Consider the following 27,845-nt stretch of genomic DNA (forward strand, 5'->3'; position numbering starts at 1 on the left):
CAACCGAGAGATTCTCATCGACATAAATATCGACACATCTGTGAGGTGATTGCCTCGAGATCCTTTATGATCACATTAGACGCTGAGACGCAAGAGAACACTGATGGTTTCATTTCAATGAAAGTGCAGCACTGAAAACACCGATGAGTACACAAAGACAAGGTAGTCGCAGTGAAGAGATCAGTGATACTGTTGCTTTAAACACAACAGATCACCACAAGCAAAGAACCCATTTACCCATTCGTTAAAGTTGCCTTTCAGTGCTGATCACCAGCTCCACATATTTAGTTTTGGACTCTAGAGTAGCTGTGCGTGTTCAAAACAGGCCTCTCAGTTCATCCTCTGTTTTAGTTCTATATATTTTCCTAGCTCCATCTCGATTTATGGGGTGTAAGGCAGGTGTGGGTGGGTTGGAGCTGGAGCGTATCCCAGCTGTCACCAGGTGAGAGGTGTACAACCCGTTTACCAGTCTATCTATCACAAGGTTAACAAAGGGACAATGAGAACCATTCATATCCAATTCAGAATCACCAATTTATCTAACATGCATGTCTTTGGCCTGTGGGAGGACGCCAGGAGAACGTGCAGACTGCACATGGAGAGTTCCAACTCAGGAACCTCGTTTTGTGAGGAGACTGTCCTAACTCCTGTACCTCCTCTGTATTATAAATAATAATAATCATGAGCAATCATACTAATAGCACGTAAAAACAAAAAAAGTGACAAAGTAGGTGACTGAATCACTCGAATGTTTTTGATTAACATATCCTTTGTCAGCACCAACAACAACACTTGTGTTTGGGGTTTGATGCGACTGATGGGCATGAAGAGTGATAATGAGCAACACGTGTGGGAATTCATCCCATGTAAAAATTACAGAAGCGTATTTACGTGCAGTCCTCCAAACACACAGTTATTTCTTATGTTGTATTAATTCATATTTTCCTATTAATTGTCGTGGCTCGCTCTGTATTAAATTAGTTACAGTAGGCCTTTATTTTATTTTGCTTGTGCTATTTAGTCGTGTTAGAAGCCAAATGTGTCATTTATGTGACAAACGATGAATTAATTAGATATAATGAAGACCTCTATCCCTCCAGCATCTCTGAATAATTTCATTTGTTCGCTCGCCAATCTCGCTCCTCTGTGAGCTTTAAAGAGATGCCTTTAAAGGAAAAAAAAAAAACATCCGTTACTGTTTCACTGAGGTTCCTATGGTAACAGGCTGGCCCCATCTATTTTAGGCGGACATCTCGCACTTTTCCTTTAGCCTCTGCTTGCCACAGTGATTACTCTTACCTGACTTCTGCTGTTGCTGTGACACAGAGTTTTTCCTCTAAACAACAGCATGAAAAGCAGGCTGGATGAGAGGAACGTCTCGGAGGCATTTTACTTTTTACTGACAGCTTAAAGTGTGAAACTATGAGGTTCTGTAAAGAAATGTTCATAGAGTATAAGCATGCTACTAAACAAAGTTAGAAGTGTAAGTGTTTAAGTCAGCTGAAAGGTTTTCTGACCTTGACTGAGTCCTAAAGGGGCTTTATCTTTACTCCCACACTGGCCTGGCTTGCCAGATACATTTACAATCAGCTTACATCTAAGATCCATTCATTATCTTCATTCTTCTTCCCGACTTGCAAGCGATTGATCGGCATGCTTTAGAGCAAAGATGACAGATTAAAAGCACTCGTTCATTTTCTAACTCTGTGTGAGCGAACAGTATCGAACACGGTGATGGTGGGCGATACAGGGAGCCTTGTGACACCGAGCTGTAGCATTTTCCTTTTTAGCTCCAATAACAGCACATTCATCAGCAAAAATATAATTTCACACAACAGTGGTAAAAACAGCTTACACAGCTACATTTAGAGGGCTTATAAATTTGAAATTTTAGTGGTTAAACTCAGCATTTTATCCAATCCTTTAACTCAAGGCTGGGTCAATATTTCCTCACTCAGATGTGAATAATGGAGAAAAAGAGAGCAAATAAAAATTGTTACCTTCACAAAAAATGTTCCACAGGACTGCACAACAACAGAAAGCATGCACGAAAGAGAAAAACACAAAAGAGCAGACAGATGGAGTGATTTTAGTGACAAATATCTGAGAAGCACATAAAGATGAATCCTCAAAAACACATAACCAAAAAGTGCAAACTTAAATCTTGTAAGTGGGATGTTGAAGTAATGCTTCCTGTATTATTTCCATGTATTTAATGCGGTGCAGTACTGTTCCTTTAAAGACAGACCCTCAGGTGTCATCAGTTCACTGTACCTAAAGCTGTTCTGGCTGGAGTGGCATCTTTTTTAATCCAGAAGGACACCCAGGACAAAACCACAGTGAGGATGCAGGGGATGTATGTCTGGATGGTGAAGTAGCCCATTCTTCTGCTCAGGTCAAAGTACACGGTCATCACCACGTAGTCGCCTGTGTGTGAAAATAACAACCATGTGAAACTTCTGGATGGTTCAATCAGTTGTTCTGATCATGTAAAAAATTCCACACAATGGGGTGGTTCTTTTCATTTCGATATTAAGTGCAAAAAATAAGACATGTTAAATACTGGTGCAATTAACCATTAACTACATATCGCAAACCTTTGGTAAATAAGTTTACAAGCTTTATTTAAATATTCTCCCCCCTATATGTTGCGACTTCAGAAGGAATTTCATGCAACAGGGTCAGTTGTGAAACTGTGACTTCCCATACACTTGTTACTGCACTCTGTAAATAGAAAACACTTTTTTTATGCCAAACCCAGTTTGTGCTGGGGCAGGGCATTAGTAAATCTGGCCAAAGAATGCAAGCTGAAACAAAGATTGTGGAAAAGTCCACAAATGTCTTCTTCTTCTTTCTTTTTTTTTTTGTTGCAATCCCTGCATTGTTACCATTTAAATAAGTACATAAATGGCGATCGTGGCTCAAGAGTTGGCAGTTCGTCTTGTAATCGGAAGGTTGCCGGTTTGAGCCCCGGCTCCGACAGTCTTGGTCGTTGTGTCCTTGGGCAAGACACTTCACCGGTTGCCTACTGGTGGTGGTCAGAGGGCCCGGTGGCGCCAGTGTCCGGCAGCCTCGCCTCTGTCAGTGCGCCCTAGGGTGGCTGTGGCTACAATGTAGCTGCCATCACCAGTGTGTGAATGTGTGTGTGAATGGGTGAATGACTGAACGTGTAAAGCACTTTGGGGTTCTTAGGGACTAGTAAAGCACTATACAAATACAGGCCATTTGCCATAAATGTCCCAAACAAACCAACAAACAGCAGTGAGTGACAACAGCTCGCTGTGAAGCAGCTAAAAAGATTAATAAAATAACCTTTAAGGTCACTTATCATACACGAGTTACACAAGTTCCGTTTAAATGTGCAAACAGTTTTTCAACTGCATTAAAAAAAATGGTCTAAAAAGTATATCAAAAGTGCCCTAAACATGCATTTATTTTAAAGGCCACCAGAGGGGCGTGATCCGTTGTTGCAAAAAGACTTTCTTTTTCTGTATAAATAAATACGTACTGTTTCTGGTTTATGGGCTCAGTAACTTATATCAGGTAATGCTGATTAAAACATCAAGTTCATTTTGTACATTTCGGTCATTCCAAGAGGAAGATTATCCAGGGTATGCTCACTGGCTAATGACTTCCCGCTTTCCCCTTCCCCTTATCACATCTGGTTTAAAAGCGCAAAGATGGCAATGGCTAAAAAGCTGCTATCGAGGCTTCATAACAAGACTTGATATACAAGCCAATATGTGATTTCTTGTATGCTGTCTGTGGTTTTACTTCAGTCCTTTAGATTTGGTGCAGTAATACATTATTTGTATGTGATTTTAACATAAATTTCTAATCAGGATTAGGATTCAACTTTGTCATTACACATGTATAAATACAGGGTAACGAAATACAGTTTGCATCTAATCAGAAGTGCAAGAGCAGAAAATGCTATAAGAGTAGATTATATACAGATAAGGGTAGTATAAATTGTGGAATAGTTATGAACAGATTATGTAAAAATAAGTTAAGTATACAGATGTTTATATTGCTATAGCATTAAATACTGGTTTTACAGTTTGGCTGCCTAATCTGTCCAATTATGGCCCAGTATAGAATGGATGAAAACCAGTGGTGGCTCTCCAACACAAATCCTGTAGGATTAATATTGACTACTTGACCAAAAACCAGTGTGTGACGATGAGCAACGTAGTCTGCATTTCTACCTGCACATCAGATTAATCACTTTGAAGTGTTTTTTTGGCTTATTCATTTATATATTTATTTGTGTGTGTGTAGTTTATACTGTTAATGAGTAATTATGTGATAATGACATTTCAGGCCATGTTACAGAATAATAACTAATAATAATTAATTTATTATTAAATAATAATTCCAATAAAGTAACAAGTATTAACTTTTCTTTTCTTTTTTTTTTAAACATGGCAAATGAAAAGATACTGTTGCACATGTAGCCAGGTGGAACTGTGAGTTAGGGTAACACGAGAACTACAGACCAGAATCATAATCATCACTTTGTTTTCCACCTGGCTGACAATCACATGTCTTTAAAGACAGCAGGCAGGCAGCGGGGAGTAACATGTAATCTGTCAGCCATTAAAAAACAAGATCAGGTAATTCTACTGTTGAATCTAATAAAGGCAGCACTGTGCAGTGAGCCTCTATTTCCCAGCATCACAGTCAGTGTACTTGCCCTTGCCCTCAATGGGCAGTATCACTGTGAACATGTATAAGGATATTTAGATACGTGACAGTTAATGGAAGTCTGGTCATATAAAATGCAACAGTTCCAGTTAAAATTTCTTTATTGATGGTTTTTGCCATTAATTTATTTTCATTAAAGTTTAATGTTCTGAGAGATTGTTACTAATTATCAAATTTATGTTGGCACATATATAGATGAATTATAAATTGCTTCGTTCGGATGATAAATGAACGCCTCCAGAGGAAATCTGATAAGCGAATATTGAGAATTTATTTTTCCTTTCAGGTATTTCTACAGTGAGTAATGAAACTTTCCTCAGTTTGCCTTTGAAAAGAGTCTCACAGCTGCTTGTGAATTATTTGCCTGCACACAGACCCCTGAATACAACACCACAGAGTCGAACATAGATTACATATGGATTACACAAAGACACAAAACACGGAGACTAAATCCACGGAACAGCTGCAGAAAGTTCCACAAGATGCTTGGAACAAATGACCTGCCTCATTTTATTTCTGCTTACTGCATGTTGTATGAAGTATCTTTACTTTTGGAAGAGTTTTTACTTAATTTTAAGAGCCAAAAACCTCTGAACAGTACTGTATAGCATTTCTAAAAATACAAGAGCTGAGTCAGCCTTATGCAGATCACATACAGCTTCCTGTGAATGCGGGCCCTTATAAATTATTTCTCTCTACAGCCGATGTTTAATATTACTGAGAGGAACACTGAAATACATTAGAAAAAGTTATGCTTTCAGTCAGTGATAATCCATGAAGTTAACTACTTACACCCTAAAAGAAATTTGCTGACATAACATCAGAACCCGTTTTCGATACTACATATACATCATTGTCATTTCTTTTTTTTTGTAAAACCTTTTCATCCGTTTACACTCTGTAATTGCTTTTCTGTATTTTAGTATCAGCGTCTGTGGTAAAGTAATTCCAAACGTTTTCATTTACTGTCATGTTAGTGACATCAGCCTCATCTCCCAACCACACAGGCAGTGAGAAGTGTGAGTGGTGTAAATGCTGGGCTTCATCGAATATGTCAAAAAAAAAAAAAAAAAAAAAGAAGATAAAAAACTGTTTGTGGACACAGACGTTCACTATTCCTACAGTAACTGGCAACATTAATGAAGGCAAGTAGGGCTGAAATTAAATATATAAGAATATATATAAGAATTTTATGAATATGAAAAAAATAAGTTTTTTTTACTGCCATTATGTCAGCAGACTGTAACAAATCTTAAAAGATGAGAGCGTCCTCAACGCCTCTGAAAGCCTGTGAATGCGTTTCAGCATGAATGCTGTTTTCTGTGGTACTGATGCACAACAGCAGTTGCCCCTTGACTCTTTATTTTAGTTAAAAAAAAGTTATGGAAGTTTAACACATGTTATGGAAATTGATTTTTTTCCAGTGGAAATCCAAACACTCTCAAGTACCGAGTCCACCAAGTCAGCAGGTGACAACACAAACTGCACACAAGACAAAAAGTAATAGTGACGTGGCTTTGAAAGCGTTGGCAATAAAGCACACTAACATTAATAAGCTGCTACAGTAGCTAGTTTGCCATACTTTGAAACCTTCTAGATGCAAGTGTGATAATGGTGTCCTGGACCTCATGCTGATGAAGCATTACTTCATCCTCATGGAACATCCTGCGCGTTCTTCTTTTTATTGATTGCTGTTATCTATAGTTTGCAAGATGATGCCAATTAGTCTGCAAACACTTGCCAACTAACCACCAACTGGTTGTGAAAGAAAACCAAAAATCAAACCAGAAACAGAAAAAGTGCCTTTGAAACCAACATGTTTCAAAAGGTGTAGATTTTAGTTTGAAGGTGAAGGGCCTCTATTTCCTGCTAGACTTTTCAGTTTCTTTACCACTTCACGAGGAGTTGATGAGTATATGTATTATATACTTATACATAATATTATATATTTTTCCTATGGTCATCTTCACCCACTTTGGGAACCACTGGGCAAAAACGCGTTCAGTGAACTGTATTTAATGACAGATGGAGAAATAAAGAGCTGTATTTTGGGGACCTTTACTGTTTGTAATCTCAGTGTAAACAAAAAGATAACAGTAAGTGGTCTAACTAATGAATATGTATTTATCTTAGTAGGGACCTCCCAGGGACAGCAAGAGTTTGACTTTGCAGTTTAAACAGAAAGAAGTCATTTTTCATTGACAAACTGGATGAAATCCCACAGTGGGAGTGGAAGGCAGTGAAAGTCCTGTGAATATTTTATCTGTTGTTTCTTGCCAGATTTTCTTATTATTGTTGTCGTTTCTTTTCTGAGCATGATAGTCATCTAATATCCCAAATTAGTCTCCAAACAGTTTGGCTAAACATGATTTTGTAACACAAATCGTTGCACAATAAAAGAATGAAGGAGTGGAAATGAAGCGGCACTGTCTCAATGCACGCTGACTCCAAATATCAACCCATTTCCAGCCTGTTAGCAGCAATGTTTACGAATGTTAAACAGATGAATTTGTGCTTCTTTACCTGCTGTAGTCTTTATGACGTCTGTAGTGTTCCTCAGGCCCATAAAATCAAACTGGTACAGACGCCAGGACTTTTGGTCAGCCGCCTCCACAGAGTTCTTCCTCCACTTGTAAATCATTTCATCTTGTGGGTATCCATCTGCAATTACACAGAGCATATGTGTGTGTGACCCTTGGCACTACATGTCACATCCTAATGATGGATACCCTGTGCAGACAGACCTAGGGCCACCCGGAGCAACATTTGTCTTAAGGTGGATGCTGGCTAATGAAAAGACTGGGATGAGGCAGAGGCAAAAATAAAGCAGATTAAATGAAAGCTTTGGTTCAATAAGGTAGTGAGTCCATCTAAATGTTACGTCTGACCTTCACGAGCTGCACACAGAGCCTGGAAGCGCTTTTACAATTGATCATGTGAGGTTAACGATGGGTTAATGATTCCATTTCTGCTCTGGTGTCATGCTAGCCTGAATCTTTAACACACACATAATCATTTTAAGTAGAAAGGCTAACAAAATTATGATCCTGCCTGACAGCAATTTGATTTAATAGGGTTTCAATTAACAAAAAACATTAACCGTGAGGGAACTGCTAATTGTTTTCAAACATGCTTGATGAATGACTTCTATTAACATTTTCCACAAGTCTTCCATTCGCCATTAATGCTGTCATTAAATATTTACCAAACCCTTCGTAAAACTAAAAATGTATAGAATACAACATCTGTTGAGAGCACCGCTTTACCCAAACTAACTTCATTCATGGCCTCCTACACTGGATTTGCATAAAGCATTAGTAATGGCTCGAAGATACGTAATGCATCTGCAAGGGAACAAAATCCATATAATGCACATCAGCAAGAAAGGTTACAATAGTTAGCTAAAAGTATATCATAACAATGTAAAGCATAATATAATTCAACATAAAACAGGCTGATTAAAAGCTTGACTCTATAAAAATATCTTCAGCTGCTTCTTTAAAAGAGGAAGTAGAGTCTGTGCTGTGTAGAGAGAGCAGAAGAGAATTCTACAACCTTGGTAAAACTGCCTGAAAAGTCCGATCCCCACAGGTTTTTGAGCTGTTAGTGGGGCCAGCAGCAAAAAGTCTGAGGTTTCATCAGGTCATGATTTACTGGGGAGATCCACCATGGAGGTCTTAAAAGTTAAAACTAAAAATTTAAAATTAATTCTAAAATGTTTGGTAAAACATGAAGAGAAGCCAAAACTGGAGTGGTGAGTGATCTTCTGTTGGCACCAGTTAAAAGTTCTGTGACAGGATTCTGCACAGTCTTAAAATCTGAAGTAAAAAGACTGTTACAAAAATTCCAAATACGAAGAGATAAAAGCATGAAAATTCATCTCAAGTTCAGCCTTTGACACCAGCATGATTGAACCGAAAAGTCTGAAGAAGCTGATATGCCATCTAATTTAAAGCAAAAGAATCCGACCCAAAAGAGATCCCTGAGGTACTCCACGAGGCAGAACGGTTGTTTCAGACGTCAGCTGTTTCATACAAACAGTAACAGATTTATCCGAGAGATATGACACGACAAGAACAACAACAAATAAAAATGTGTTTAATTTAAATATGTGGTTATTTGGTCAAATTAATCCCATAACCAGCAAAAGCAGGTATTGATCCATATGCATGTTTTCAGAGACTGGGATTTCTAGATGACTGTGGGTTCACTGTTCACATTGTAATATATCATCATTAATATCAGTATCAGCAGCCACTTTAATCGGCAGTGTTGGGGAGTAACGGAATACATGTACCGCCGTTACTTATTTAAAATACAAAATATGAGTAACTGTATTCCGTTACAGTTACCGCTTAAAAAGGTGGTATTTAGAATACAGTTACTTTGTTGAAATAAATGGATTACACAACGATATTTGTTTCATATTGTGGCGGGTCAGGACTGTTTGGGTTTTGTTTGACAGCTATGTTCTGTTACAGTTGCCATGGTTACAGGGTGAGGGTGTGTTTCCTGGGTGAGAGAGCTGTTGTTGTTGTTGTTGTTGTGCTAAGCTAATCCGGTTGTTCAGTGATGACGCGACGAATCCTACTTCTGGGTCTAAAGTAGTCTGCGTTTAATATGGCTTTTGTGTTGTTAACATGTTTAATGTTATGTATTTTCTTCTATTTGATCTCAAAAAGCTCCTAAAACAGTCAGTGATCCCTGTTGACCTCCTCGGCTTTTATTACCGCTAATCATTTATTTAAGCTCAGTTTTTAAAACCTTAGGATGTAACTACAGCCCAGCCCATGCAGCAGTATATGAATGACTAACCTCGTATTGTGGATGGATTATCTCAGTTGTTCTCCTAGCTGAAGTTTGGTCCTTTTACAGCATTCTGCCATGCGATTACATTTGTTTCTGACCACCGAGAACACTCACGTTAACTTTTATCGAGTGGAAAAAAAGTTAGCTTGTTTATATTATGCTAACATAGCTGTGTCGCTAGCGGTCACGTAGCACATCATTATATACCAGCTAGCCCAACTTCAGTAACCCTACAAACGTCACTGCTGTTTAGTTTTCTGTCTTCATTTATGCTGGAAGTGATAGCAGAGCTGTACGTTTTAATTTGTTTCCAAAACCCTGCAGTCAGGACATGCTATATTGTATTTAGATAGAAGCTAGCGAGCTAACTTCCTGCTAACTTCTAACTCTGTTTAATGTCATAAATTCTGTTTTCATGGATGCCTGGATGTTAAACTCAATTGTTACACCTGGTAGAGCAGAACGCTGATAATTTTATTAAAGATGAAAGACTTTAGACAGTTTTTCAACTCTCAGTAATGCCATAGTGATCATTTGATATATGGACCTGCAGCGGAGTTTAGACCCAGACACAGCTAGTGACGTCAGACTGAACAACCGGATAGGCAGAATGCTACAGGCATAGCCCTAAAGAATGTAGCCTCATGGGCAGTGTAGTCCATGCTGCAGGGAGAATGGACTGCCATACACGTTATGTGTCTGTGAGCACGAGGAGGGGGAAAAGGGAGAGTGGAAAAGTAGAGTTGTCATTGAGCAGAAATGGGAGCTGGAAGCATGTAAATATAATAATAATCACAGCAGCCAAGAAGAGTGCCTGACAAGCCCAGTTGTAAGTAAGCTATTAAGACTCGACTGTACACTGTGTTCGTGTTTTCCTCCAAAAACAACAAGTTCCATTGGAGCAGCCTTTCAAAGCCTCTCTCTGTCTCTCGCAAGCAAAGTTGACCCAGACAACAAGGTAAAGCTAGTTTTCGGCTTCGAGCCCAACACGAACCCAACGTATTAGCCAGAGGTCCCTTTACCACGGTTCGGAGCCGCAGACCTTCAGCAATAGTAAGAAACCACACAGCAATAGTACATTCATGTAGTTGTAAAAAGCATGATAATATATTAAGTAATCCAAAGTATTCAGAATACGTTACTCTCATTGAGTAACGTAACGGAATACGTTACAAAATATATTTTGGGGCATGTATTTTGTAATCTGTAGTGGAATACATTTTAAAACTAACCTTCCCAACACTGTTAATCGGTACACCTTGCTAGTAGCGGGTTGGCCCTCTTGTCATCACACAGTTGCTGCAGATTTGTCGACTGCACGTGTATGATGTGAATCTTCTGTGATGACTGTGGAGGCTGTGAGTGTGGGTACAGTCATTCAGTCACTGCTACGTTCAAGAAACCAGTCTGAGATGATTTGAGCTTTGCAACACGGTGTGTTATCTTGCTGGAAGCAGCCATCAGAAGATGGTACACTGGGGTCATAAAAGGATGGATACGGTCAGCAACAATAGTCAGTCAGGCTGTGTGTTTATATGATGCTCAGTTGATACACGAGCAGCAGCCAGAACCTTGGACACAAGGTAGAGCGAATGCTTTCATGATGTTTACACCAAATTCGGACTCTACTGACAGTAGAAGAAATCGAGACTCATCAGACCAAGCAAAATGTTTCCAATTTTTAATGCACCCATGTAAACTGTAAGCTCAGTTTCCTGTTCTTAGCCGACAGCAGTGTAACCCAGTGTGGGATGCTGCTGTAATCCAGCAATCTGGCCTTTCTCCATCTCTCCTCTGACCTCTGACATTGACAAGGCAGAGAACTGCTGCTCTTTACACAGGTGCCTAAAGAACGCAGAGTTACTTCTTTTGGTCAGGTTGGAGACATTTTGGTGGTGGTTACCAGTTCAAGAGCAATGTCTCCAAATTTTCTGAATCATTTCCAGGTTTACATGGAAATATTTATTTGAATTCCTTTTTGGAAATCTGTTAAAATATTGGTTTGGTCTTTAAGAAAAAGAACTTTATTAAAAATAATAAACAAAACCATCAAAGTATTAGTATTTAAAAGTATCAGTGAGGGAATTTTGTCTTTAAAATGCTAGAAATTTGACATGGGAGTGAGGACTCCTATTTGTAAAAGTGTCATGCTCCTTACCAGAGATTGTATATTTTTTCTATATACAGCCCATGCTCCTGACTGAAAGTGCAGTGTTGTGGTTTTTGCCTCTGCTGCAATTGGAGCTGGTATCTCAGTCTCTTCTACAATAGATTTTTCCCCGAGCTCTGGTGTAAAATTGCAAGTGTGCAGATCTATAAAGCTGATTAGCTGACAATGACGAATGAGGTTTGTCATTGGTATTGTTTTTTCTGTTTAATTCTGTTGTAATGAAGCCACAGTAGCTGCACCTGAAGCATCTGGCTGTTTCACAGGTTCCCAAAGGAGAAAAATAGGTCAGTGGCTTTGCGTGATCATTTCTGCAGGAAATCCAGTGAAAAAGAGATTATCAGGATCATACAATAACACTACTCATTTAAAACTGCAGGAAATTGGATAGCTCTCAGTAATGACCTGGAAATGAAGGACTCATCTGAAAACATGTAATATCCTCAGTAAACAGTTTTTATTACCAGGAGTTACAATATTCCCTCCAAAATGTTAATTTCTCACAAAAACATGCAGAAGAACCGAGTGATAAATTCTTTTTTGAAGAGTAATGATCTACAGACACATTTATCAAATAGCTGGTAAACAGAGTGCAGTGGTTAAAAGCATGGCAATGACCAAAAACAGAATAACAACAGAATAAGAGTGAACACTAGTTTCTAATAAGTACATTCGCCAGATGTGTAAGCTCCTTATGGACATGATTTTGGAAGTCAACTAAAAAAGGACAATAAAACAAACTCTTAGGAAAAAAGTGTGAGACTAAACAAATGGAGGAAGTTAATGGTGACTTTAAGGTTGATGAGCAGTTTTCTCTGATAACTTTCTCACCTAATAAATTCAATTCAGTTTTATTTGTATAATGCCAAATCACAACAACAGTTCTTTCAAGGTGCTTTATATTGTAAGACCAAGACCCTACAGTAATCGTGTAGGGTCTTTATTTCAGTAATTAATGAAAATAAAACTATTATATATAGTTGATATATTGCACAAACCAGAAACATTCAAAACATGAATAAAATATATGAAAACAATATTTTTGGATACAAAGTTTTAGTGTGATAAGAATGCATAACTTCAATCAATCCAGCACGTGTCTATGAGATAGTACTCTTTATACAGCTTTGCAGCTCAAAGTACTTTACAGAACAACATATGCAAAACAGCCCCTAGCATAGTCGCGCACACACACACACACACACACACACACACACACACACACACACACACACACACACACACACACACACACACACACACACACACACAAATAAAAAAAATTAAAAGAACAATAATTGAGAGGATTAAAAAGTACAATAAGTAATTTAAAAAAGGTAAAAAGTGTGAGCAGAATTAATATTAATTCTAATAAAAGTCAGGTCAAAAAGGTCTTTAGGTCTTTAGCTCAGCTTTATGCATTAACATTAATGAACAGTTTCACATTCTAACCTTTCTTACTTTAGAGTAAGTAACTTTCATAACACAGACGGGTAAACCACACCTGCTTAAAATAAGTTATAAGCTGTATTCCTCCTCACATGGGTGGGTAACAGAAACATACACTGGGCTGTTTTTGCTTAAACAAATAGTAAGAAAGCTTAAATTCAAAAACTGTCTCCATCACCCTTAATTCAGCCAGAAAGCACTGATTTATGGATGTACATAAAGTTCAAATTAAGGATGATGACAGCCTGATGTTACTGAACAATTTAGTTACAAAGAGCAGCTAAAAAATATGTTAGATGGGGTGCTATCAAACTCCCTAAAAATATGAAGGTACATCAAAATATTATGACAAAAGTTATGTTAAGTTTGTGTTTCCAGCCAACAGGTATTACACCTGCCCTTCCCTGTGCTCACTATTTACTTCCTCACTGTGTGTCTGCTGTCTGTTTCCACAGGCTGTAAAGAGCAGGAAGTCAGCCTCCTGAGTGCTTGGAAAAAAGGTTGCTGATGGGTCTGAACAAAAATCAGAACAACGAGTTGAAAGACTATAAAACATTCCGTAAAACATCTGTGAAGTTTACATTTAAGTTTAGGATTAAACTTGACATCAGAGGAAACCCCTTGCATGTTTTCTGCTTCTCATTTGCTGAATAGCTACAGAATCTATATCCTGCTCTCTTCATCTGTGTGCACTGCATTGAATCATGTGCCGTGTTGATTATTCTAATCCTCCAGAGGCATGATGGCTTTTAAAATAAGCAAATCTGACTTAATCTAATCTTAAAACTGACACATCGTCATGGAAACCAGCGTAATGTCAGTTGGTAAGAAAGTGGGTTTATTGGATCACAGCAGGATGGGTCCACAGTCGAGGCAGATCGGCGAGAATATTTTAAACCCTAATAGGCAACACAGGGCGCAAGGTCTCATCACACCAATTCAATCCTCTAATTTGAGAGGCCACTGAAGGTCCACTGCAAATAACACATCACAGACACCTCAAGCTTCAAGTTAGACACGTTTCTACATTCACTGTGAGCCAGGTTTACTGGATGGTAAGTGAGGAGCGAGCCTGAAATCAAGACGGAAACTGCGATGTAAACATCCACAGCATCATATCATTGTTCCATCTGATGATATCCTTGTGAAGCTGTAATTGTTAGCTGAGGCATGCTAGTCTGGTGAAAGCGGTAATGTTTAAAGATCCTTCAGTTTGGCCTGTGGACAAAACAAGTGGCCAATGACTAGAAGTATAAAACTAGACCGTAACATCTGTACTGGGTGATCTCCTACAAGTAACAGATGTTTAAAAGCCACCAAAAAACACACAAGCACAGACTGTAATAAAATATAGATGTAGCCACTGTGACATCCCCTCTGGCTGCCAGTTTCAAAGCATCGGTTTTAGTATTTTGAGGACAGAAATTACTAAATTATGCTAAATAATCAGCTAACACTGGTTAGCTATGTTCATAAACTGTTGTGTATGGTGACTTGCTCACTTTTAAGCCAGCCTCAAATGGAATCTTGGATGAACTGTTATTTTTGGCCCTGCCATGCTTTATGGCAGGGGTCGGCAACCTACGGCTCTTTAGTCCGTATAGTGCGGCTCCGCGTGGCTTGGGGAAAATAAATTAGAAGTATTTAGCTGAAGTGTATTTTATTTATTTTAGATCTTTTTTAACTTTAACTAATGTGGATCAACAGCTTCCTCTCGGGCCGTAGACAGAGAGTCAGAGTTGGCCATCACACATCCTCAGCCCTGAGTCTCAGCACTGGCTCACCCCAGGGCTGTGTGCTCAGTCCACTGCTCTACTCTCTCTACACACACACGACTGCACTCCTCGCCACCACAGCAACATCTTTGTGAAATTTGCAGACGACACCACAGTGGTGGGGCTCATTTCCAAGGGAGACGAGTCTACGTGCAGAGACGAGGTGGAGCAGCTGACGTCATGGTGTAAGGCCAATAACCTCCTCCTCAACACTTCAAAAACCAAAGAACTCATAATAGATTATAGAAGGAAAAAGGCAGAGATCCAACCACTATTCATAAATGGGGACTGTGTAGAAAGGGTGGCAAGCTTCCGTTTCCTGGGAGTCAATATAGAGGAGAACCTTTCCTGGAGTGTGAACACCTCCGAGCTGCTGAAAAAGGCCCAACAGAGACTGTACTTCCTGAGAATTCTCAGGAGGAATAACATCACACAGAAACTGCTGGTGTCCTTCTACAGAGCCACCATTGAGAGTGTTCTAACTTACTGCATATGTATTTGGTACACTAGCTGTACAGGGGCTCAGAGGAAAGCACTCCAAGGGATCATTAACACCGCCCAAAAGATCACTGGCTGCCCTCTCCCCACACTGGAAGTTCTACACAACGCCCACTGTTTTAAAAAGGCCCAAAACATCATAAAAGACGTGATTGCGGGTGCCGCTCAGGTACGTCCTCCTAGACCACGCCCCGCCACACACATTAACCAGGTAAAATACATATTTAGGCAGAATTTTGCAAATATCTATTTTTCTTTTTTCAGCAGAAGAGTGCTTTTTTTCCAATTATTTTTTAAAAGCCAGCTCAAGGCTCCAAAAGCCCAAAGGCGATATAAGGGTGGCGGCTCACAACAGTTTTTATTTGCTACATGGATCGTTTTAGTTCAGCTGGGTGTCTTTCCTTTTGTTATATTTCTTTAAGAGTTCAAAATGTGTTAATTACATAAATAAAATGTAATTTTCTCTGTAGCACTTCATGGATTTCATAAGCAACACACCTTAGTTGTTCACACAAAGCATAAAGATAAAAAACAATATATACAGTGTTATCTTGATTTTAGATGTCAAAAAGTATTTGCGGCTCACAGTGTTTTCTTTTGCGTGGAAACCAGGTGCAAATGGCTCTTTGAGTGTTAAAGGTTGCTGACCCCTGCTTTATGGCATGCTTATTTTCTTTAAAATGTCCAGGCACTTCTGTATGAGCTTACCCAAAGAGATGTTGCTCAAATGTTGCCATGACTACTTATAACCACACTGAAATGAAAAGCGGAGGATAAAACCTGCTGCCTCTCAGAAATACCTAATTAAATTAAAGAGTTGTGGTAACCATTTGGACAACAGCACAACAATTCTGGGACATGTGACATGGGTCTTCATAATCTCTTTCACACACATAGAGTAATCAGTTAATACAGTTTTTCCAGGTGGACGAACGCATCTGCTCTGCCAAAGTTTTAAAGCCTTTGTAGAGTCAGGAATGTTCCCACATTCTGGTTCTTATATAATGCCTCTCAAAACACTTTATACAACTTGCCTCACTTACCCATCCACACAAGCTCTTTTTCCTACACCTAAGTGCTTTTTATCTAATACTCACAATTCAATGAAAACATCATTGAATTCAGTTTCTTACCCAACGATACTTTGGCATATAGACTGGAGCTGCCAAGGTTCGAACTACCAAACTAATCGTTTGGTGGTTTTATGGTTCTTCCTTGAAGTATACTACATCCTTTACATTAACTGTAAGAAATAAATGCCCAAAACAAAACTACTAACTGAACAGAACAACTGCTTTTTGGAAACATGATATGTACAGGAAGATTTAACGCAATAGGCCACTGGATGCAGACATGTAAAAGTCTTTGTTATACCTAGGTCATTTTTGGTCTTAATTGTTCTCCGTGTTTGTTCAATATATGTATTAACACATGTTAATATATCCCAGTATACAAAGCAGGATCATATGGATCCTGTGTGACCCGTATAGCTCTGCTCATGGTGAAACAATGCACATAATTTGAAAATGCAGAGGAGTAAAATACATCCTGTACTTCTCATAAACATGGAAGATACAGGAGAAGATGAACACTGCACTGAACACAGCGTACTCACAGCTGGAGAAGATGAGCGGACATGAATGTTCATCCATTGGAAAGTTGTGCAGCTGCAGCTGGCACTCTGCGTTTATGGTCAACCTGCAAAGAGAACAAGATTTTCTTGTAATGAACCTCTTCTGCTTTGCTCCAGATGGTGTAAATTCATATTCAGGTTTTCAAAGTATGATCTCGATGGAATCGGTGGAATGTGAAAGGAGGAACAATCATTTAGCTATAAAAGCGTCCTCGCAGCTACATATTAGGGATTCAAGTATGATAATCAGCTAGTGTGATGCAGCTTCAAGTGTGAGAAACGTCTAAATCACAAAGCTACTGCACACTCGGGCAAAGAAGCTACTCTTCCATTTCAGTTTCAGCTTGTCCTTTGTAACCCCTGTAAAATGCTTCTTTATGCCCTTCCATGGTCATTTCTACCCAAAGAAAACATTGGCCATGAAACAAAACATCTGTGTAACATAATGTTAATACTGAGGGTTTTTTTTTTTGACTTGATAGAAAGTGAAAGAAGAGAGAAAGTATTTTGTTTCTTCACATACTCATTTAATGATTTACAAAATCTCAAAAATGTGCTCAAATCCTTTTTAGACTCAAGCATATAGAGCACTTCATGTTATGTATTTTATTGGATTTTACTTCCAGTTTGGTTTAGTTTCCTATGAGGTTTCTGGCCCACCTTGTTCAGCTATACAAGCTGAATGCCTCGTTACTCTTTGCAGTTAAGCTTTCCAGCTTTGTTAAAACAGATCTTCAGATTTTCCTTCTGTGTCAATGTTGTCCATTCCTTAAACTCTTGCTTCAGCCTGTGCCTCTGGGAGTCTGATTGCACTGTTTGTTTTGGGGGTGTTTTTTAATTTTATTTGCTCTTTTGCCTGCATATTGCTGGCTTCAGATTAAGCCCAGTAATATAAATTTGAAATTTAGAATAGCCAAAATTATTATTTGATCCAGGGCTGAATCGCTAAGTTTGCTCACTTACAAAGAAACAAACAGACTCTTCTAGTTTGAAAGACAAACAAAAAACTAAAATCAAACAAAAACAAATATTATAAAAGTTGCATATTAATTTGCATGTCATTGAGTGAAATAAGTATTCAATCTCCTAGCAAGACTTTGTACTTGGCGGGTAAACTCTTGTTGGCCCGTTTCTTATTTTCGGTCAGCAGGTTAGCCCACATCTCACTTATGCGTTTCATATCCTGGAAGCGAAGCTCTAACTCTGTTTTGCTGTTGAACTCGCTGACGTATTTCAGTCATTAATTCTTTAAGTTACTTTACAATGAAAAACTTGAAAATTCTGTGATTGCAACTGAGACTGAATAACATCTGAAGATGCCACTCTGGACTCGTTAATCTGTCATTTTGTCTGTTCACCTTTGGGGCAAAGGTCACTGTTTCAGGGTAGACAGCCGATACAATAGACGAAACATTATATTCCTTTCACCAGTCACTGTGTATTAGTGGAGGCAAATTTTAAAATGTAAATTATAAAACCAAGCCCCTATCATCAGCCCTCCACCACCGTGCTGACAGTTGGTACGAGGTGTCAGTGCTAATGCGCTGTTTTGGTTTGTGTGTTCTGGAAGGACATCCCTGTTTTGGTCTCCTCTGTCCAAAGGACGTTGTGCCAGAAGTTTTTCCAAACCTTGCTGTGGTGCCACGTTCTTTTTAGACAAAAGAGACTTCTCCTGCCTCCTTTCAAACAAACCATACTTGTTCAGTCTTTTTCGAATTGTACTGTAATGAACGTTTACATTTAACGTGTTAACCGAAGCCTGTAGAGTCTGAGATGTAGCACTTTTTTTTCCTCCAGTTTCCGAGGATTTCACGGTCTGACCTTGGAGTGAATTTACTGCGACATCCACTGCCTTGGATGTTCTTCATTTATGAATAATCTTTCTCATTGTACTGCTCACTGTTACTGCCCATTCCAGATTAATGGGCAGTAGCACAATAACTGCTCAGGACTGAGATATCTCTCTGAGAATAGTCCATCTAACTCTACTCCATGTTCCATGTTCTAAATGTCCCACTGCCACACATGACAGGACACAGCAAGAGGGGACCGATGGCTTAGATCTTTTTTAGTGACACAAGGTGAATGTGCATAGTTTTATACAGTTTTCATGGCTTTCTCTGGCTGACTGTGCACTTGTGACAGCCTTTATTGTCCTTCAATGGATTTATAAAACTCAAAAGACAGTCATTTAGGTTGCTGTATCCCTCTCCCCAGGTCTATGTGATTGTATGCACTTTGACATAAAATAATAATATAATTAATAATAGAAAGGGGTAAAGCTGTACTGAGATATAATTAAAATAATAATAATAAAAAAAAAGACAAAACCAAAAAGAGCAAATGGCATTTCTTATTTCACTGAAAAAAGAGGCTACAGGAAGTGATGAGGATGCCTTGACCTCTTTTTACATAATGGAATTGGTTCTGTTCACACATCAAACCATGTGACTGAGTAATCAACCATTAAAATAAGGAGAAAAAATCTTAAAGGATTATATTAATTATTCCAAAATGGCTTTCCCAATTTAGTTACAGTGAAGTATAAAAGGAATGCTCTGTACGTGTAGATTACATGTGTCACATTAACAAAAAGACGGTAAAAAGCGAAGAACAGCAGAGAGAAGGATCTTTGCAGAGTGACTCTGGTATGATCTTTCAGCCTCATTAAGGCATGGAACTGGGACAATACGATGCATGTGGGAGAGGCATGGATATCACAAAATGTCATCTCTGTTTACTCCAGCCAAGTCAGTGCACAATTAATACCAAATGACATTTCATAGCCTTCTCTCATGCCATCAGCGGATATTACTCCTCAAAGTTTGCACGCTTCTGAATAAAGCTTCATGAGGACCAATCTTTGTTTATGGCTTGACTTGGACACCGAAATGCTGCTACTTCTTTGTTGGATTTACTACTCTGTGTGAATAAAAAAAGTCTGATAGCCTTTAAAGACACTACGTGTGGAATACTTGGCAATACAGTTGCCTCAACAGAAAGTGTCAATTAAAAAATGTGAAGATGTCAAACATAAGGGCGGCTACAAAAAGACCGAGGACAGTCGAGAGATGCTTATTAGCGAAGGAGCATTTTATTATAAATGTGAAGTGCTGCAATTACAAAGAGTGCTCGAGGGTACGAGGGTAGATGCCTCTGTAAATTGGTCTTATATCTCAAGCAACCAATTTGCACTTACAATAGTTGAAGATAGAGGCTAATTGCTCTTGCACTGCTCTGTTTGGACAATTGTGCTGCCTTCATTTTATTATTAAATAAGGACGCTAAATTTCCTTACAAGATGAAATGAATGGATGTTGCTGGCTCAAAGGTGACACAGCACAGAAAACATCAAGATCCAGAAAAGTAATTACAAAAATCATATGGAAAAAAATGTTGATATGCTATGTACCATAGGAATGATGTCACAGGGTTACAGAAATCCCACGTTTACGCAGAGGATTAATGTGCAGGTTTTATGCAGGCAATTTTCTGGACTGGGGAAAATTTTATGTTCTTGCAAGGAGTTAAAAGCAGACAGAGGACATTTGTTTTGCATTGCTGTTACATGCTGTGCAATAAAATAAAATGCCATCACATACTGAAGATGAAACATCCGATCACTTAACGCCTCTTCCTGCTAACTCAAGCAAAATTAGCAGTAAGAACAGTAACATTATCTTAACAACTGAAAGAATAAAGCCCACACTGCAGCATTTCTTCCTGTAATGAGGGAAGTGATATTTGGTGGCACATCAGTCCCACCTAAAAACACTGAAACTGGCTCAAATTACAGGATAAATGAGCACAGTGAGAATACAAAGACCCTTATAGAGAGCACATGTATCAGAAGCTTAAATGGGGCCGAATGAAACAACATACATTTCAAATTTTATTTATAAGCACAAATAAATCTATTGTTATACTATGTTCACTATGTTATACTTTAACTATTTGTGTACATAATACTATATTGCCAAATTATGATTATGTGTCCAGTATTAAAACAAACAGAACTAAGAAATAAGCAAATATGGGGACAGACGTAAGAATGTGGGTATGCCATATGCTATTTATGGCACCTCATGCATACTTAGTGGATATACAAGTTTATGCATATACAATTAAGCCATGCTGAGAAGCATAGAGGCAAAAGAACACAAAAGAATGAGAATCTCTGTCCTGGAGTTGCCCAGCAAAAAGCCCAGACTTAAAATGCACCTGAACACTTTGACTCAATGCTTCAACTGCTCTACAAAGTCCAGCAGTAACGGTCTAAATACCTTTCAAAGTTTTCAGTTCAAAACTTCAAAAGGTGGCAGTTGGTACCACCACCTCGCAGCAGCCTAATAATTGGCTGGGTGTGGAGTTTGCATGTTCTCCCTGTGCCTGCATGGGCTAAATGGACTGAGCTTTATACAGTCCTTTTCTACTCTGCTTGAGTACTCAAAGTGCTGAACAGAACATGCCTCAATCACCCATTCACACACATTCATTGAAGCACTTGTTTCTACACCAAAGTGCTTTCTAGCTAACACTCACATAACAGAAAGCAACTTGGGGTACACTATCCTGCCCAAGGATACTTTGGCATGCAGATTGGAGCATCAAACCACTAACCTTTCGATTAGTAGATGATCTACCCTCCTGAGCTATTTATGTAGACACACTGTAGCAAAGTGGCAACCTGTCTGGGATGTACCCCATCTGGACAGCTGGGATATGCTCCACCCCCAAGTTTAATAAGCGGCTACAAAAATTAACTGAAGAATGTATGGATTAAGTACAGGGAGGTTCATCTTTGAATGCATGTAACTGGGGCATGAGTTTCACAGAGGCATTTGCAAGTGAAGAAGCGTCTGTGGTTAGTGATCGCACTAGATTTTTAGGGCATGGTATGTCTGGACACTGAACTGGACTTTGGGGGTCAGGTCAATTCGCAGGATTAAAGGGTTCCTTACACTCTCTGACTGTGTCTCCATATTTGTCCGGGTACGCTGAGGGACAATTCTGCATATCTTCTGACTGTGTTGTATTACAGTAAAACATGAACAGATGTCTGTGTTGAGTTCTGTCTTTACCTTAAGGTATAAAGTATCTTCCCATCGTTCCATATCCTGAGCAGCTGGTTAGGCATTGTAATCCAGTGGGAATCTGCAGTCTTGGAGTTTCTGAAGATGGTGTCAGGTAGCCAAATAAGTCCAACCATGTTGCTGTTCAGAGTCAGTATTTTCATTGTGCTGTTGTATCTGAGGCGACTGTCGGTCCACGTCTGGGCAAAGATGATGTCAATTTGATATTCCTAGAAAAACAAAACCAAACAACGCATCATTTTTTTTGCCATATTATAATCCAAACTATTAAAAAATAAAATACTAATGCTGTTCTGTGGCTATGGGAAGAAAACAGGAGCGATGTCACCTGCTAACCAGGATTATTGAATTTCTGTTTGTGAATGACTCTTTATAGGAGTATTGTGTGTGTCAGAAACACATGAGTCTATACCATCAATCATGTGTCATTTTCACCGGGGTCAGCGTCTATCATTTTATGTATTCACTTGGCCATATGTGACCAGTGATGCTTATTCCATCATTGGTCTGACCTTTCAAAGGCTACATTATTTTTTATCAATTTGTATTTTTTTGAATAAAATGGTAATTTACTACAATTAATGTGAAATATGTAAATGAGAATGAGACAGCTGATGGACAGACCGATGGCACGCCTGTGTTAACCAGCAGACCTGTGAAATGTAAAAAAAAAAAAAAAAAAATCATATTGTTAAACACACTGCTGCTCACTGTATTCATTAAAATACTATATACTCTATTAGTTGTCCTTCATTCAAGCCTGAAGAGTAGGATGGACAGAGCTCTTCATCTGCAGCATCAAGACTCAAGAACAATTTACCACTTCAGCTCCATTTAGCTGACTCTGTGAAGTCTTTAAAAGAAGAACAATTGAATGGCATTCATTTTAAACTACAAAAACCCGTCCATGACTGTCTGTCCATCCATCCATCCAATTCAGGGTCGCAGGGTGGCTGGAGCGTATTCCAGCTGCCATTGAGCAAAAGGTGGGGTAGACTCTGGACAGGTTCCCAGTCTATGTCAGGGCTAACACGGAGAGACAGCCCACCATTCAAACTCACATTCACACATTTTTCTGCATTTTTTTTTTTACCCTGAGAGTTTCATAAGGTGATATCCACATGAAAAAAAAAAAAATTAGGCATGAAAAATGCATTTGAAACTGACTGTTTTCTAATATTTTACTGGAGAAAAGTACAAAAAGTGCATTCTGGGTAAATTGTCAAGGCTCCATATCACCAAGTGCAATAGGTGGCTGCTCAGTACAGGTTAGAGCAAATCACAGGTCTCCTTTTACCTACATTTGATACCACGATCATTTTGTAGCCATTATTTCTTCTTAGTCAAATTATTTTCGAATTTTCATGGTAAAGTGAAAACTGAACCTCTGACATTCTCTCACTTATTTACATTTTTAGTCTTGACTCACTCTACTTCTTATCTAACTCTCAAATACATTATCTGAATCTTATCTCATGTAGGTTTTTAAATTCTCTCCTAATTTTAAAACTACTTACTAACTCTGCCAAGAGTTATTATCAAAAAGCTTATATGCAGGTTACAGTCTTCCATTTAAGCAGGGAGGAAAATTTGAAAATGAATCCAGTAGCATACCACCGAAGAGCTGATGATGCTGTTGATATAAAGTCTTTTTTTTTCAGGATTTAAAACCAAACAAATATACTGTTATGACACTTCCTGGTATTTGTGGTGGTTTTAGCACCTGAAGGTGTAAAGTGGCAGTGAAAAGCCTCCTGCATTTCTCATGAGTAAATATATGTTCTCAATGTACAGTTCGGCCCAGTGTTGCTCTTATAAGCAAGCACGACTTCACTCAGTACGCTGAAATCCTGCACTCTATGGTAGCAGCACTCATGGAGTTGGAGGTTTTCTTGGTCTGCAGATGATGCTTAGACATTCACTCAGTACTTTTTAAAACCTAAGAAAATAAAACTAAAACAAAAAGTTATTTAAGACACAACGTGATTAAAGAACCACATCACTATTACATTAATTGCACATAGGATGCAATTTAATCAAGCTAACAATTGACTGTTATTCAAAAGATACAGTAACTATCCGTGTTGTGACAAGAAAACATATAAATCATGTAGATGAGCAATGATGAGTTGTGCTAGTGCGATCTGCGATATGCCAAGCTAAAATCCTCCTCAGCAACAGCTGAGTTCTTACAGTCCTCTGGTAACAATACAGACAAAGAAGTGAAGCATAATGAAATTAATGATAGCCTGCCCTCCTCCAGCAACCTACATCTTTTTATTCTGCTGCCACCGCCGGAGATGCATTTGACCTTTTACCCAGTCTCTGCACCAGTTTGAATAGCTCACCAATTAGAAGGAAGTCCATAATCAAGAGAACCACTGGGTACTCATGACCTTTAATTGTGTGGTGCTCAGGGGAAAAAAATGTAAATAATATCCAGCACTTAATGACCAGTGAAAGAACAGAGCTGCAGATCAAACAATGAAACTTAATATGAGCTGAATCACATCTGGAAACAGTCAGCTGCAGGTGGAGGGAGAGACGTAACCCTTACCCATCAGCAATTCTAGCTTTGAGTGTGTTGTATAATTTCACATTAGAGGTAATTTTAACTATTCTGAAGGAGTATCGATCACACTTCCCCTCCCTGCTGCTTGCAGCTGCTTCCAGTCATTACAGCAGGTGTTACTGTGAAGAAAATGGGTCTTTCACCTCAAATGCCTCAGAGGAGCAGCTATATTAAGATTGCTTATGTAGAGATACTGTACATACTCATGTTAAATTTAAAGGTGCTGATGTGCATTACAAATGGACTCCACATGATCATTTCATTCAATATAAAGTACAGAATAAAAGATGTTCATCTTTCACTTTAACCAGCAAGGTTTTGATTTGCTGTCCAGTAAGAAAAAAAGAATAAAACAGCGTTTCCAGCTTTGTGTTGGCAGTTTGGGAAATGGCCCACCTCATTTCGATATGGCAATGTCTCTCTACAAAAAGACAGAGGCATGAAAATAATGATTTTCCCAATTTGGTGTGACCTTCATCCCATTTAACACTATTATGATTAACTGCAATGTCACCTGTGAGCCAGGTGTTATCAATAAACTGGAAGAGTTGGACCTCGTTATTGCTTCTGTGGCTAAATGGGACCAAATCTCTGCGACCAGGCTTGAGCACCTGTGGAAAGACCCCAACTCCCCTCATTGTGTGTGAGTAAACCATTAAATTTCAGTTTTTGGGGAGTGGGGGAGCATGTAGTTCTTTTGTGCCGGCCGACTTCAAATTGGACAAACTTTGACCAATTGTGAACTGTCCCGACAGCTTGTGGCATTCGAGTTCCAGAGAAAATGTTAAACTAATAGGGCAGCACGGTGGCACGGTGGTTAGCACTGTTGCCGCACAGCAAGAAGGTCCTGAGTTCAATTCCAGCATCAGAAAGGCTGGGGTCTTTCTGTGTGGAATTTGCATGTTCTCCCCGTGTTTGCGTGGGTTCCCTCCGGGTACTCCGGCTTCCTCCCACCATCCAAAGACATGCAGCTTGTGGGGATAGGTTAATTGGATAATCCAAATTGTCACTAGGTATGAATGTGAGTGCGAATGGTTGTCTGTCCCTGTGTGTTGGCCCTGCGACAGACTGGCGACCTGTCCAGGGTGTACCCCGCCTCTCGCTCTATGACAGCTGGGATAGGCTCCAGCGACCCTGAAAAGGATAAGCGGATGGATGGATGTTAAACTAATTTCTTCAAGTCAGAGAATGGTGCATATAATTTAATTTTTGCTTGATGCATAAAGTTAAAAGATTAAAACTGATAAAACAAGTTTAAAAAAAAAAGAGACTTTTCCATTTGATTACTTTTTGTATGATGGATTATGCAGAAAAAGTAGAATTGGGCTGAAAGATCTATCGCTTTATCACCTATTCAGGTTGTAAATTATGTTTTTTAAAAAGTAACTAAGTAACTAAGTAATTAATTACCTTTGAAAATAAGTAACCAGTAAAGTAACAAGATTACTTTTTGGGGGAAGTAATCAGTAATTAGTTACTGATTACTTTTTTCAAGTAACTTGACCAACACTGGTTACAACTGCTGTCGTAATGTTGGCTGATATGCAAATTTGAGTGTGCAGGTGCCTCTCCGTGATTGGTGCATACAGGGGGCGGACAAGAAAACATGTACGGATTGGCTAACTACCTGGAGACAACGTATATGATGACACCGCCATGGACTGCCAGTCATTCATCCTCAGCTCACCTTAACCGACCGCTGTTTCTTTATACAGGAGCATGTAGGGGTGGACTGCCTTTTTATTTGATGACCTTTTTCTCATGTTTTTGTTAGTTGGGGAGATAAGTCATTGTCATTTGGTTTGATTCTTTTCATAGATAAGTTTGGTACATCCTTTAGATAGGCTCCCTTTTGTTTGTTGTTTTGGCGTTAGGTCCACCCCAAAGCTATAGTCCGTTCCTTTTGCTTTGTTAAAATTCACTCACTCTAAATAAATCACCATCAAAATTGTACTCGTTGTGTGATGTGCTGCTTGGGGTCATACAGGGATGGATCACCCTTATGTTATGGTCTGGCCACCCCTAGACGGGCCATAACATTATGCAATGTTTTGGTTTTTTTCATTCAGTGTATAAGAGTTATCACAGATGATGGTGAGTACCTAACTCTTAAGCTTTTGTGTTGTTTGGCTTTTGAAAATTGTTCTCCCTTAGAAACACTGACAAACATCAAAAACTACTAATTTTTCACAAAAGTCCTTTTGTTGTTCTCCAAAAATGTGATTAATTGTGTTTAAAAAGGTTACTATATTCTAAATGTAAAAAGTGCAAGCTACAAGCTATTTAAAAGCATGTGCAGAAGTGCAAACATGAGGTTTTTATAGAGGTTTTTGGTAATTGAAGATAATAAGGGTATTCTGTTCATTTGCAGTTTTGACATGTAGACATGGAAAATGCTTGACAAAATAAGTGTAGGTTCATATGAGGCACCAGTGTAAATTTACTTTTTTAAATACACTGTGGAGAAAGCTAAATATTATCCCATCATTTCTCATTCTGTCCTGTCTGACAGAAGTTAAGTTAGGTCACGCTGACCACATTTACTCTCATAATGGAATAATTCCTCATCAGCTTTTAAATCATGTGGACAAATGGGAATATTACTCCTTATTGAAAACATGCACATGGCTTAATGTCGAGGAATTATTCTGCCACAGTTTACCCGTTGTTTAAAGTGGCCAGAATGCAAATGAGACAGCCACCGGGCTGAATAATGGCTCAGGAATGAATGTACAGCTGAAATGTGAGGCAGGATGACACCTCTGCTCTGAACCGCCTGCAGTGGTTCAGCTGTTCAGGGCCATCTTCCACTAACCTTCCTGTCTTCTTATGTAAATACATCTTTGTTAATGACTTTTTTAGATGCAAAGCAATTTATAGAATAACCTTGTTCTGCACTGTGTCGCCTCAAATGGGTGGGATATGCCTAATCACCACATTCTGCCTATGCAGAGGAATACTTGAAATATAAAACATTAAAATTGCCTCTTTGACCCCTGCATGGAATTATGCATCTATAAGCTCTGCAGTAAGACACGCACACACGAGTTGTTTGATATATTATAATTTGTGGTTACAACTCAATTCCAAAACCGTGGGACACTGTAAATTGTAAATAAAAATGTAAGTAAAGTGAGTAAAT

General features: G+C 38.8%; 1 protein-coding gene across 7 annotated transcripts in view; it reads right to left on the reverse strand.

Moving 5' to 3' along the window:
- The window catches only part of gabrg3 (gamma-aminobutyric acid type A receptor subunit gamma3), an 84,591-nt gene that overhangs the window by 2,976 nt on the left and 53,770 nt on the right, over nt 1–27,845 (reverse strand). For 3 of the 7 annotated variants that reach the window (XM_026160185.1, XM_026160189.1, XM_026160187.1), the window contains 5 exons: nt 22,120–22,340; nt 17,021–17,103; nt 7,231–7,368; nt 2,275–2,427; nt 2,001–2,024 (listed from right to left, as the gene is read on the reverse strand). In XM_026160185.1, the coding sequence (XP_026015970.1) occupies nt 2,001–2,024; nt 2,275–2,427; nt 7,231–7,368; nt 17,021–17,103; nt 22,120–22,340 (619 nt within the window). Of the gene's footprint in view, nt 1–1,302; nt 1,657–2,000; nt 2,025–2,274; nt 2,428–7,230; nt 7,369–17,020; nt 17,104–22,119; nt 22,341–27,845 lie in introns of those variants that run through there. The other 4 variants (XM_026160191.1, XM_026160186.1, XR_003271337.1 and 1 more) reach the window with 3 other exon arrangements.

This window comes from Astatotilapia calliptera, chromosome 23, assembly GCF_900246225.1.
Source record: "Astatotilapia calliptera chromosome 23, fAstCal1.2, whole genome shotgun sequence".
Classification (NCBI taxonomy): Eukaryota; Metazoa; Chordata; class Actinopteri; order Cichliformes; family Cichlidae; genus Astatotilapia; species Astatotilapia calliptera.